We start from the raw sequence: 13,996 nt of genomic DNA, 5'->3' as shown, positions 1-13,996 counted from the left end.
CTCCGTTTATATTAATAAAATTTAGAGTAATACTTTTCTATCGAATAGTATCAATTTCATTATTTTGAAAAAAAAAAAAATAATAATTGGGAAAAAGGAACAAGCTATTGCAATAGAGGCAAAATTTTAAACCCAAATAATTACTCATTGTTAGTGAATGTGCTAGGTCATGGGCAAATACTCGTATGCGCTTACGCATGTGGCATAGCGCTGCAAACTGCAGCGGCGTATCATTTGGCTCAAGTAGCACAATTGTCGAAAGCACAAAAGTGAATAAATCCACATAACCACGTCACAATTATTTTTTATTTCTACCTTTTGCTTTCTCTTTTGAGTTTGCATCGTTTAGCTTTCATAATGATGTCTCAGCGATGTGGCAAGATGCTGGTCGTTGTTGAACACTATTACTAAATTTTGCTGTTGCTAATCTTTTCTGTTTTATACAATCATCTTCCCTACCACTTCAATTGCTGTGGAAGTGTGCATGTAAAATTCATAAATGCCCCTTGATTTACAATGCAGTAATCTTGCAGACACGCGGTAACAACTCATTCGATTACCCGATTAGTAAGCAAATATCTTTTTGTTTGTGTCAATTTCCCATGGTCTTTCTTATAATCAGTGTTGTGTATATACATACATATGTACATGTGCATTTATGGATTTACGCCGAGGATCACATTAAAAAGGTAGTGTCCTCCTGATATACATCTTATAGTCCGTGTTATGTAATATGTATATAAACGTATACGTATAGTTATGAGTTTGTTTCTAACATAAAAACGAAATGGTTGTAAGCATACCTTAACATTGAACACTTTACGACTTATAACTTATTTGTTTTCAACATAATTATGATGTAACTGGCCACGTTTTGCCTGCATTCTTAATCAATAAAGTTAGCAATTAGTCCATTAACGCCGCACGACAATTTGTCGGTATGAGTTTAATAAAGTCGTAAGTTACGAATGAAATATGTATGATTTACAATTAAATTGTTGCGCCACACCGCATCGATGGAAAAGGCCGTCCGGCTCTTTACTTGACTCAAATTAGCACCGTATAGGATACGCCTGAAATTGTGATCGTCGGACGGTCAGGTGAACAACATCATATGTATATCATAACTCCAGCATACACAAACTCGAACATAAATATACAGTATGGAGATAAAAAAAATAAAAAATGCAGCAACGAAGAAAACGAGTAAACGAACAACAAGATATTGAACTTCATATACTTCTGCACATTCGTATTTAGGATGTATGTATGTACTCACAAAGCTTGTCTCAACTCTTGTCTCAACAGCAACGAAATGACATTTGCTGCAAGTGCCATTGAATTGTTGCCGTCGACGCCTTTGGTGTCATATAACTGTTGAACGAGGCCAACCGCTGGCATGAAGTAACCACCGTTGCACAGCCAGCAGTTGGAACTAACTTTATCACATAAATCACAACAACAATGAAATTAACAGCGCGTGCAGCCACTTATGTAGTGGCCACCAACGGGGTGCAAGATATTCACAATACCAATGTTGCGGAAGAAGAATCATAGCTGAAATGCATAGTAATATTAATCCGCAGTGCAAATATTGCTTTATTGCTGCTTCATTGGGCGCTCAACTCACTTTGTCTGCTCGTTTTCGCGAGCCGTGATTAGCGCTGAATGGTTTGATGCAATAACAATTATTGATAGTCATTAACTGGCCAAGGAACCATGGCATTGTTGCCATGTTGCAACGTGCGTCTGACATGTGCCTAATACTGATGCAAGTGGTAGGAACTGCGGTTGTGGCTTAATTAATTGATGCTTTGTGGCCAAAGTGCCAGATGTACCAATAAAATGCTAAGCAACAAAAACTACGAAAGCTGGTTGTTCATTGACTCTTCGCACATAACAAAAAAACTCTGAAATAACTACTTTATATATTTAAGCTTACATACGCCTTTACATATGTATATCATTAGGGCGGGTCAGAAGAAATCAGCTCTGACGTTATATGCGAGTATAATTGCAAGTTCAATGATATAACGTACCTTTATTGGTACTCAAACTTACTATTTCGAATAAAATCAGAGTCATTCGAATATTTTCAATTTAAGGAAACCGCCTCAGGGAGAGTAATGGTAATTGAGGTGTTTTAAGACTCACTTCAACTATTCGTTAAATATTACCCTACCAAATGTGTGTGTAATATTCTCTTTTGACAGTATTAATTTTTACTAAAAGATTTTTAGCCTTCTTACAGAAATTAAGACATAAAATGCACCTCACATGCACCATTTCGAGTATTTATGTAGAAGGTGTTTGAGAATATTGGCAAAAATGATAACTGCCACAATTACTTCGTCTTTGCTGTGCATCGAAGCCGCTACCATGAGGAGCCATGATTTTGATTGGTTGTCTTTTTAATGGACTTTATGCGCATTTCGTTTATTTTCAGCTATAGTAAACGGTTATTAGGAAAGAGCTCAACTTTATTGGTATATATACATATATACATACATAGAATGTCGTAAATACTCAGTCGTTTAATTATCATAAAGTGGCACGAGCACTGAACGCGGCGCACGAGCATCTGAAGCCCCCAACTTAATGACCGACTGCTGCATGCTTAAATCTCACGTTGTTGCAACAACACACGAGTTCATACATGCATTTGAGCCATTACGCCTTGGAGTTCCCATAAAATACATATTTACTCCAATTAACTGTCGGCGCCTCGCCACGCCGGATCGCATACGTAATCAAGTGGCTCAAACACTTGTGGCGCACATGCAGGATCCACCAGATTGCAACAGGTAACACTGGTGTGGCATGCAACAAATTCTCGAACTCATCGATTAGTTAGTAAGTAAATAATGATTCATCGGTCCTTCCCCCGGAATTCTCTGACGGTAGTTTTACTCCATCTAATTTTGTCACCTTATTACGCCGTTAAAATTTATGGTTGCATTTACATTTCCATATACAAATGTGTACATATGTGTACCATATGTTTAAGCTGTGCTGAAGTGCATTTGCATTTGTGTCTTGACGAACCACAAGCAAAGTGAGATTGCTACTCTCAAATTGAGATTAATACTCTCGCAACATGTTGCACAGAGTATAATAGTTTTGTTCACCTGAGTGAATTTATTTGCAACACTGAAACTAATACATACATATATGGGGTTCTCAAATCAATATATCAAAATGATCAGATAATTCCGAATTCTAAAATCGGGTTTGCAAACTTCTGTGTGGCTTTATAGAAGCGCTTTAGACGGTATAAAATGTTCGGTTACATCCGAACTTATTTGTTTCAATTGGATTCCTGCAGTCAGCAGTGAGACAATAATTTAAATCACCCTTTCCAATATTCTAATATAGAAAGATAATGTAACTACAATCATAAGTATGTATGTACATATGTATGTATGCATTCTACATTTAAATGACGAATACATTGTGGTTTGGCATTTATTATAAAAACGGTTTTTAAGAACAAAATACATATCAACAGTATAATTGGTCGTGAAGAAATGGGAATATGTGAACCAACGTCATCACCGAAATTGCTACTGTGCCTCATAATATTGCAAATAAATGCATGCATAAACCGTTCAATTCAACGATAGACAAATATCGCTGGTGGCAAGTATTATGCGATGATAGTTGTTGTTGCATCGAGTAATGTGCGCAGCAATACCAACATGCCACAAAGCACATTTTTAGTTACCGTTGTTACCATCTAACAGTAGAGACCTGTTGTATTGCTCTTATTTAGTCGGCATTCAATTCCGTTGCTGTACATTGCCACTTCTACTTTTCAGGCCGCTGTTCATACCCAACAAACATCCAAAAATTATTACTCCAAATAATGAGAAATCGAATTTTGTGTATGTTACTTTTGAGAATTTAGATTAATTTCTACACAAAAATTAAACAAGTATGTGTGTTGTTGTTGAGAACGAAGTGAAGATATTATTGAGACAAAAAGTTGGTGATTTGGAAAACAAGTTAGTTTTCAATATGACCTCTAATTTTACTCAATCCTAACTGTTTATTGGGTTCTTTTACAGATGTTATTTGTTGTTGCCGCCGATGCCTTTGTCGCGTAGGAAAAATAAGGAAAAAACATATCTACAACCTGGGAGTATTTGTGGCCAGGCAGCACAAGCAGCTGGAATCAAGAATGCTTACCTGCTATTCGCCGCCGTCGAGCGGCATTCTTTTCTAGAGCGGTACTATCAGGTTTAAAACGTTACTTTCTGGATTGCACATACTTTAATCTCTGATTTTTTCTTTTTCCGTTATTTGTTTACGTGCTTCCATGTTGTACATCTGTATGTTGGCGTTTTCTTACAATTTTTATTGCCACCAGTCTACCAATTATTTGTGCAGCAACAGCGACAGCATGCCATACCGGCTCTATTTTGCATTGCCAGATAAAGTAAACCAATAGCAGTACGTACTTGAATGGCGAACATTGTTTCTATTGATTTTTGTAGCGCAAAATGTCTATAGTATTCGATTATCGTGTCCACACCATACGCCACTGGGAGCAATTAAAGGCAAAACAAATGTTCCCACAGGCAGCACGCCGCCCCTTAAATCCAAAGTATTTGTTCAACAGGCAATTGCGGCACTTTTCCATGCACGGATCCTGTTGTTTCCATTGCTGGCCACTTACCGCTTTTTAATGCAAAGTATCAGTATCAGCTTGCCACATGCCATATGTCGAATGCTACATGCCGCGTTGAGTGGGCGCACAGTGGTTACACATGGGCTGCACCATTTCAGTCGGTGAGGCGGTCCGGGACATGCAAATATCTGGAATTAATAAATTGTTTGCCATAATTTCTGAGCTTCAAGGATATTTATGAAAGCTCTTTACCCACAAGACACCTAAATTTTCTAGTTAACATCGCTGCAAAATGTTACGTACGTACTTGCAAATAACTGTTTGTGAATGAATATAAAAAGTGGGATGGAGTGCATTTAACCATCTTTGCGATTTAAAAATTTTAATTATGATGCATAATTTATTTTACTTTAGAAAGATGTACGTGGTCGGAATTAATTCTCCCCATTAACAAATGTTTTCATGATCTCTTTCCATAGTAAATCTAACCTAGGTGGACCTAAAATATTATATTCTGAGATTTCGTAAAATATAAAGTTTTTTGAACACCCTTGCACTATTTACTGCATAATTTATAAATTTCAAAATTTTGTGCATTCGTGAAAGCCATCTGACCATAAATACTTTGAATAAACTTCTTCTGTTTGAAAATGTGCCGCGCGTCTAGCCAAAAAAGACATGTTAGACTTCTTTTAATGGAAAATCGAAAATAAATTACATAATTGTTCCGAAATATTATGAAAAAATTATAAAAAATTGAAAAATGGTCAAATACATATGTACATATGTAAGTATATGATATGGACACTAAAAAAGCACACAACAGCATATATACACATCGATGTCAGACTAAAATATTATACTTTTAATAATTACGCACATATGTATATCAAGTTTTGATTAAATTATTAATAAAACATGTAACAGCTAGTTGAACGGATTGCCTGGCATAGTGTGTTACTTTTCTACAACGTCGAAGTCTTCTGTTTGGTTTCTCCATTATAAAATGAGCACAATTGCGGCAACTTGTTCCGTTGATCCTACAACATTCACTCTTGTTATTGTGGTTGCTATTACTTACATTATTCATCATCATTTATATTGTGCCATATTGTCAACAAGGAAAAAGATTGCAACTCCTCAATGAAAGTATAATCGTCCACATACAAATCAAGATACATTGCGGAACACAATTGAGCGTAAATACAATATAATTTGCAATTTCTGTCGCAGACACTGTTAACTCTTCAATATGAATATTATTGCAACATATACATACATACCTACATACATATATAGATGTATGTGTATACAATTTTACTACTTATTTACCACAAATTCACCTCTCCGATGTCTTCTTCTTATTTCTTGGCTTGAGCAGTACTCTTTGGCACAGATTAATGTGTTGTCAATAAAAGTGTAAACAATTGCGACGACACATGTTGCAACGAAACAATCTGCAAAGTTTGCAGCCACTCAACGAAGCAATCATTTTACAACTGAATCAGCGATTTGTGACACAACGGCGCTTTTCATCCCGGTTTGGTAGTTCCTCTTTTCTATATTGTAGTCTAATGTGTGTATGTTTGTGTATGTCTACTTGTAGATCAGTATATTTCTTTTCAGATTTATGCACAAATTTACTTGTCATACATTAATCTCAACTCTTTCCTTTGAGTTAAAATGTTCGTTTCGTAAGGAGCTAATAGAAACACCATAACATATTTGTTTTTCCACTTGATGTCGTTTTCTATTATTTAAACTCTTTATTCAGATGAAAATTATAAAATCTTATCGATAATTGGTTGATTTTAATATTGATAAAGTGGAATAGTTATAAGCTAAGCTTTAAAGACGGCAGCCAGGATATATATAGTTCCGATGGGCATTCGCTGTATTCAAGCATTCATAATAATTACAGTGGATCTTATAGTGTAGTGATAGGATTACTCTGCAATACATGGACGCTGGATGGTACGCTCCTTCCCCTTTTTTACTGATCATATAGTATATCTTGGATTCGTTTGTACTTATTTGGCTTTAACAACAATCCGGGAAGATATTTGCATATATCACAGCTAAATGTATGTACTTACTCTTGTACTTACACTGATACACACTTAAACTACTCAATCATGATGAATTACAAGCATCTGGTGCAAGTAATAGCTGACACAGCATTTGCATACGAACTCACCGTCATCGCAAATTTATTAAAAAAATGTTCAGTTTGCCTTAATGGGTACCGACAAACTGCCACAGGCCACAATGATCACACAACGGTGGAATGCCAATGAACCGGCAAAATGTATTCATGTATGCATTTTTTTAATATCATTCGAGCGTATTACAATCAATAAAAAACGCTCGCGCTGACTTTTAATCTGCATCACTCAATTGCATACACTTCCACATACATACATATGTACATACATATATGTGTATTTATAGAAATGTGCTGTGAGAAGACGGCTTATGAGTTGGAGATAACATTCCTGATTAGCAGCTACTCCACACTTATTCGCTACGCAGAGGTGACACTGAACATGGCAATAACAAAAGCAAAGTGTTTGTAGTAAGGAACAATTGCTCCAAATTCTCCGTAGCAAAACCAAGTGCAGAAGAGCAGAGTCGTGTGGCAGTAGTTGTGCTGGCCACAAGTGACCACAAACCAAATAAATCTTTTATCGGAACGAGTACGAGAATGGTTTGTTGCTGCAAATGTGCGAAAAGTATGCTGAATGGTTGATTGGCTGGTCTGTCGCCGTTAACGTCGGTTCTGGACCGAAGACATCTGAGCGGCTGGTTCACCTGGCTCCGTCCATAGCCAAAGTTATCAGACAGCAGGTTCAGCTGGACTTGTGCCAGTGGTTCGCTACAGCAATTTGAATTGCCCCCTCCGTTGTACATATGTACGTATATATCCATAGGGTGTTTCATAAATTGCATTTAAATAATAAATAGAGTAATAGTGTAGTGCTGATATGTCAATACTCGAGATTTATATCCCGATCTAATCTTCATTTCAGTACCTCTCCACAAATGTTTTTAAGCAAAGTTTTGTACTACAATAATAATAACAACACATTACTCTAACCCGAATTACATATGTTTGTATGTGGCTTAAGGCGGAAAAAAGTAGTCGAATGTAAAAAGATGAATGTTAACCAATATCCTCATAATAACACCTTTCATTCATTCGTTCAGACTAATACCTCAAACTCATAATCAAGACTTATTTAGAGACCCCTTATAAATATTGCAAAATCAATTCATAAGTAAGAATAAGTATTCAATTGGTTGGTATGTCGGTTACACGGTTTGTTGAATTGAAATTGCGCCCATCGCCACGGTCAGATCAAAAACCGTGGGATGCACCATGGTAGCCTATGTACATATATGCTCTTACACTCTTATTCTGCATGCATACAAGCATGTATGTGTATTTGAATAACTGAATTCTGAAATTGAATATATGTAAGTTAAATGTAAATGCAAGTGGCGGTCTCCTGTTGTCGCAATACTGCGTCGTAAGCGAGACAATGGCAACGTCAGCCACATAACTGCGTTGTACGATATAGCATCCCTGCCACATAACTAAAACGAGTTCACAGACCAACATCAGCTCGTGCGTTCAAGTGAGTAATATTATTGAAGTTGATCCAGTTAAAGTAATCTTCAATGTGCCGATTGACTGTTTTATTGTCTAGTAACTCATTAGAATAGCGGTAACAAGGACAGGAGGTAGTAACAAGCCTGTCTATTGCAGACGAGAAACCAAATGGAAATTTTGGCAAATTTTGTAACTGACCGCGGATGATGACAGCAGTTTTAGAGTTAAGTAAGAATATTCTATATTTGGCACAACTTAATATTCTGATTATTTCAAATTATTAGAATTTTATTCAATTTAAGTAGCAGAACATGTTTTTAGTCACTCATAGTGCGCAGCAAGGTAAAGTAAGAATATGATGTGCTCAGGATCTGCAAGTAATCGTAGTTATTGAATTTTTGAACTTACAGTTGTGTATAAAGTAAATATTTCAATTGAACTTTCCTTACACTTGTAAATGAAGCGAATGTAAAGCCAAATAGTGGTTTTGCACGAAATTCCAAGGGTTTTTGTGCTCGTTTTATAATGAATATTAGTTGTCGCTGCAAGAGTGGTGAATGCCGATACCATGTACGCACCTCATAGGCCGCAGTTGCCACTTCCATTGACTAATGATGTATGCATTGAGATTAAGATTAAAATTCTGTGATAAATTTCCATAAATTTACATCATAATAAGTTCGATTCCCCATCCAGCACCAGTATAATAACTGCATAAAGGCAGAGAACATATATGTCTGAAATTTCAAGGCGACCATTGGCTTATCCTGCGCCAACAGAGCTTCAAACGCTGTGAGGCATATCATGAAAGTGCTAGCACCCATTTGTGAGACATAGTTCCAATAAAACGTCTGATTGATACGATTCATTAATCTGAAACACAAATATATTAAATACTAAGAGTCTGCACCAATAATTAAAACATACTTAATAATTTGTTGATGGAATTCAACCGTCTCTTTTAACTTCCTCCACACAACTAGTTCGGATGTTGAACCGTTACCCAAATTCCTCATATTTTCGCACAATATACGTAAATTCAATGTTGTCTGGTTAAAGGAGTTGCCACCAAGAGAATCCATTACTACTATGGCCACCAACATATATAGCGTGCAAAAACATTGAAAAAAGTAAACACAGACAAAACCCATTGGATGTTCATCCGGATCATCTAAACCAAAAGGGAATTTACATCGAAAGGGAAGTATTTGTTGAGAGAGGAGTGGTTGTAGGCTCATAGCTGCAAAAAGAAATAGGCTGAGGATGTAAAAACCAGAGAAGAAACACATTTCACCGAAAAAGAAACTTCTTTGCCATTGACGGGTGCGTCGGTTACGCGGACTGTCATGTGATTCATTAAAATGTTTAACATGAAGGGCGTCGAATTCATTAATTATGATATCGGTATCAGCATTCCCCAACCGAAAGAGTATCATTTTGAAAAATATCAAGCAGAGCTGGAAATATAAATGCAATGATTAGTTCATCTTACGGACTGTTGGAAGTTGTCCAAGAGAATAACACCTGGGAGGTAATTATATGAACTAATATCTTATCCACTACACTATAATTTAAGTACGTAGTATGCGACAAGTTAATGAACGATTTAGCATTGCATGTAAAGGATCTCGACAGTCAGGCAATGTCACATTATTATATACCAGAAAGTGTTATGACTATGACAACGTGACTAACATATGTCAATAAATGTATATATATACATATATATGTACATATCGCTCATTTACTTGAATAGCGTCATAACTCAAAAAACTCGATTTTTGAGTTGAGTATGCAGAAATGTGCGCAATTTCATCGTCCATATTGTATAAAAATTCCATTCCGATACGTAGGAAAATAAACCGTGATATAAGAATGTGTCGTTCTTAAACTTGTTATGTTGCATTAGTTTTTAACCACAATAACGACACGTTTCAGTTGTGCCAGAATTAGTTATAATTTTTTTTACGAAATTACGACATATTTTGTCTTCCAACACATATTGTGAAAAGGTGAATTTGATTTTATTAGAGTTGTGAGACTATTCATGTAAATGAGCGATATGCTTGTACAGACTTACACCCAAAACCACCACCAAATCTTCTCCAAACAAAACAAAATCACTGCTAGCCTCATAAAGATCGCAAATGATTGTTACCGTAAAGAAGCCAAAAAGCAACATAATCAGTACATTAAAAGCATAGTACAATGGATTCTCCACAGCACGCTCCGCCGGCCAAAGTCCAAGTAAACTATAAAGATATTGCGAAATAATTTAAAAAATTAAACAGAGGCCGTTGCCGGCAGTGGTCTTCGCCTTCCAATCCTTACCGTATATAAGCCCGAAAGTAAAACAAACAAGTATGAGGAGGATGAACCGCTTCGCCAGAGCGTAACATCTCCTTCAGCACGCGGTACGGCGCCAAAATGGTCCGCAACTTGCTTGCGGTATGTTTTAAATGAGTATTACTGTCGTTGCTCAGATAAGAATTATGAGTGGAAATGGTGTTGTTGATGGTTGCTTGAGTCGAGAGCGAGATCATTGTGAATGAGCTTGCGGCTCTTATCAGCAGTTAATAAAACACTTTGCGTGGCCAGTTGGTGGCGCCTCACCTATTGGCTAATCGGTCCAAATGTTACAGCTAGGTAGACGAGCGAATATCCGACAGCGCATACATATACATCTATATGCAATCAATGCACTCGCTTACATGTACACCAACCAACAGGTTCATCCAGGCTGTCTATTCGCTTTATATACCACATTCTAATGGAATCATTTCGCTTGCATTTGCCATGCGTAATTTACTCCGGTAACGACCATAAATTAGCATAAATATTTCGCTAGATGCCTCGTGCCACGTGCCACATGCCACATACCGAACATTACATGTCAATTAGTAGAATGAACACCTGCAGTTTCAGCCCGGAATTCGTAATGAGGATGGGAGGTGACCATTATGCAGCTGAACCAGTCGCTGAACCGATATTTGCAACAAGAGTTGCATATAAATTTTCCATGAAATTGTCTTGGTGAAATATATATACACACCTACACACATCTGTTTATCTAATTGGGAAAACGCCTCTTACAGCAATCACATCACGTCATCACATCTCGATTCCTGAAAGGTTTCATTATATGCTTTGCTGTAAAATTAAAAAAGTGAGCTCTGCTTTATAGTTTACAAAAGTTTACAGAGAGGGGATTATTATTTCTCTTTGCGAACGAAGCGAATGTATAGGCAGACAATTTAGAAGCCTAAATTAAATTTTATAATATATATGTATTTGATTGATCTCAATTAAGTAATTAAGTATTTACAGCTGCGGTCAAAATAATAGTAGTGCTACTGTGGCATATAGTTTAGTGTGTATAATTTTTATACTCTCGCACCATGTTGCACAGAGTATTATAGTTTTGTTCACATAACGGTTGGTTGTATCACCTTGAAATAAAAGAGTTAGACATGGGGTTATATATACATAAATGATGATATTTTTTTTGAAATTTGAAAACTGGGCGTGGCCCCGCACCCAAATAAGTTTTTTGTATATATCTCGCAAACCAATAAAGCTATATTAACCAATCTTTCTGCAGACGTTTCTTTTAGCCACTTCCTTATACAGTCCAAAAATGAAATCGGATAATAACTACACCCACCTCTAATACAAAAGTTGTATTGGAAAAACGTCAGAAACATTAAATTTTACAGAAGAAATGGCAGAAAGAAGCTGTACTCACATATTTTCACAAAATGGAAAATGGGCATGGCGTTGAACACTTATGGGTCAAAAACCATTTCTCAGGAACTACTCGACCGATTTCAATGAAATTCGGTATATAATATTTTCTTAACCCCCTGATAACACGGATGAAAAATCGGTTCACAAGCATGTATGTATATAACGTATACATCAGGAACCAAAGAAGATAGCGGAATAAAACTTTACACAAATACTGTATTTGAGCTGTGACATCACTTGTGGAAAAATTGTCAAAATCGGACTATGACTTTTCAATGCCCCGGATATCGAACATGAAGAACTCAGTGCATAAGGGTAATTTTTCACCGAAAATATAGGTAAATCTCTCAAATATTTGAATGATGTACCAAAAAAGATTAAAATTCAGTCATAAATTCCCCTATACCTCATATACCAAATTATAGGTTTTTCAAAAATACGGTGGGCTTTATAAATCTGTTAATATGCGATATATTTTAGCAATTAAGTGAGCGGATAGTATTCGATATATTGTAACTCGGTGGTGCAAATGAGTGAAATCGGTTCAGGAATTACCTCAGTCCCAATATGCTATTTATAATGATTTTCGTTATTCAATTGGACTTTATGCCGAATATATGGGTCGAATTGTGTTATCTTTATAAATTTACATCAATAATTTGCGAGAGTATAAAATGTTCGGTTGCTCCCGAACTTAGCATTTCCTTACTTTTTGTTGACGGACAGACATCCGGATTTCAACTCAACTCGTCATACTGATCATTTATATATATGTAACCCCAAGTCTAACTCTTTTATCTCTGTGTGACACAAACAACCGTTATGTGAACGAAACTATAATACCCTGTTCAACATGTTGCGAGAGTATAAAAATGGGCCAAATCTGTTGAAAACCACTTACTTACTTTACAATATATATATGACATGACTTTGCAAAAATACTGCATTTATAGTGTAGCATCGATCTTCTAAAAATCGCCGAAATCGGACCATACATTTTCAAAGCCCCATGTATCGAACATGAGGACCTCAGTGCTTCTAATAAATTTTTTACCAAAAATATAAGTAAGTCTCTTAAATATTTTGAATAAATTCAGAGGGGACATTTTTCTTCTAATAATGTGTCTCCGTGCCAAAAATGAATGCAATCGGACCTAAGTAAAGTACCATTGTTATAAAAACACATGAGTCCCAATTGCTGAAGTTTGCAAATGACCACTTCTATTGGCCCCTAGCGAAATGGAGAAACATTTTATGGACAGTTGAATTCAAAAGTGTTGGATCTCGTCAATGCGTAAGAAGGCTTGCAAAATCCAAAATACATCACTAAAACAGTTAAACATTAGGGATCCAGTATTATGGTTTGGGCACGTTTTTCCATTTATTTTTTATTACTTTTAATGATCAATTTTGGGAAACGGTTGAGCGTGCAGGAAGTCAATACCAATTGAACGATGTGAAAAACTCATTGTTTCAATTATATTCCGCAGTTATAGCCAACAAAGCGCACGCTACTAAGTATTAATTATTTCTCATATACTTAAGTGAATTTTGAAATGAAATTCTTCAAGATTTACAGTATTACCATTAACTTTTTACTCAGCTGAAGTATGACTACTATTATTTTGGCCGCGAAGGTTTTTGGAAAGCATGGACATATATATTTATACTTATATATTTATATATATACGAGGTTATTATAGTACATTACAGGCCATTTAAGAGAATGAAATATCAAGAGTATTTATTTTCAAGAAATATTCACAATGACCCTATTATACCATAGAATTATAGACTCCATTGAATATGAAGCGTTTCAAATACTCGTATGTTATGACGATTTGGAGAAAAAGCAGTTGAATTTTGATATGGCAATATAGATTGATGGTTATGCACTATGAAGTAATTGGACACAACAAACGTTTAATGGCTATGATGGAAATTTTTGAAATGCTACGAATATGGGTAAATATATGAAACAACTAATATGTGTTGTGGCAGCAGGA

At 36.0% G+C, this 13,996-nt stretch overlaps 1 protein-coding gene across 2 annotated transcripts; it reads right to left on the bottom strand.

Moving 5' to 3' along the window:
* Nucleotides 1–8,197: 8,197 nt before the first annotated feature.
* Nucleotides 8,198–10,967, bottom strand: LOC105221416 (odorant receptor 47b). 2 transcript variants are annotated; one of them, XM_029046281.2, is made up of 6 exons: nucleotides 10,575–10,967; nucleotides 10,324–10,495; nucleotides 9,171–9,700; nucleotides 8,912–9,116; nucleotides 8,693–8,851; nucleotides 8,198–8,614 (listed from the first exon to the last, which is right to left on the bottom strand). In XM_029046281.2, the coding sequence occupies exons 1-6, from the start codon at nucleotides 10,784–10,786 to the stop codon at nucleotides 8,561–8,563; spliced, it is 1,332 nt and encodes a 443-aa protein (XP_028902114.1). In that variant the 5' UTR covers nucleotides 10,787–10,967; the 3' UTR covers nucleotides 8,198–8,560. The 2 variants fall into 2 exon arrangements, with proteins under 2 accessions (XP_028902114.1, XP_011196690.1); XM_011198388.3 differs by having other exon boundaries at nucleotides 8,261–8,614; nucleotides 10,402–10,495.
* Nucleotides 10,968–13,996: the final 3,029 nt, after the last annotated feature.

Source organism: Zeugodacus cucurbitae, chromosome 6, assembly GCF_028554725.1.
Source record: "Zeugodacus cucurbitae isolate PBARC_wt_2022May chromosome 6, idZeuCucr1.2, whole genome shotgun sequence".
In the NCBI taxonomy this organism is placed as follows: domain Eukaryota; kingdom Metazoa; phylum Arthropoda; class Insecta; order Diptera; family Tephritidae; genus Zeugodacus; species Zeugodacus cucurbitae.
The sequence above is the reverse complement of the archived record's forward strand: the minus strand, read 5'-3'. Positions and strand labels throughout refer to the sequence as shown.

What these genes read in the sequence shown, in the direction of transcription:
- LOC105221416 (XM_029046281.2), bottom strand. Translation starts at nt 10,786, where the DNA reads ATGATCTCGCTCTCGACTCAAGCAACCATCAACAACACCATTTCCACT. An exon ending in TACTTTCGGGCTTATATACG is followed by an intron (nt 10,496 to 10,574) that starts GTAAGGATTGGA and finishes ATATCTTTATAG; the next exon opens with TTTACTTGGACTTTGGCCGG. An exon ending in GGAATCGAACTTATTATGAT is followed by an intron (nt 8,852 to 8,911) that starts GTAAATTTATGG and finishes ATACATCATTAG; the next exon opens with TCAATGGAAGTGGCAACTGC.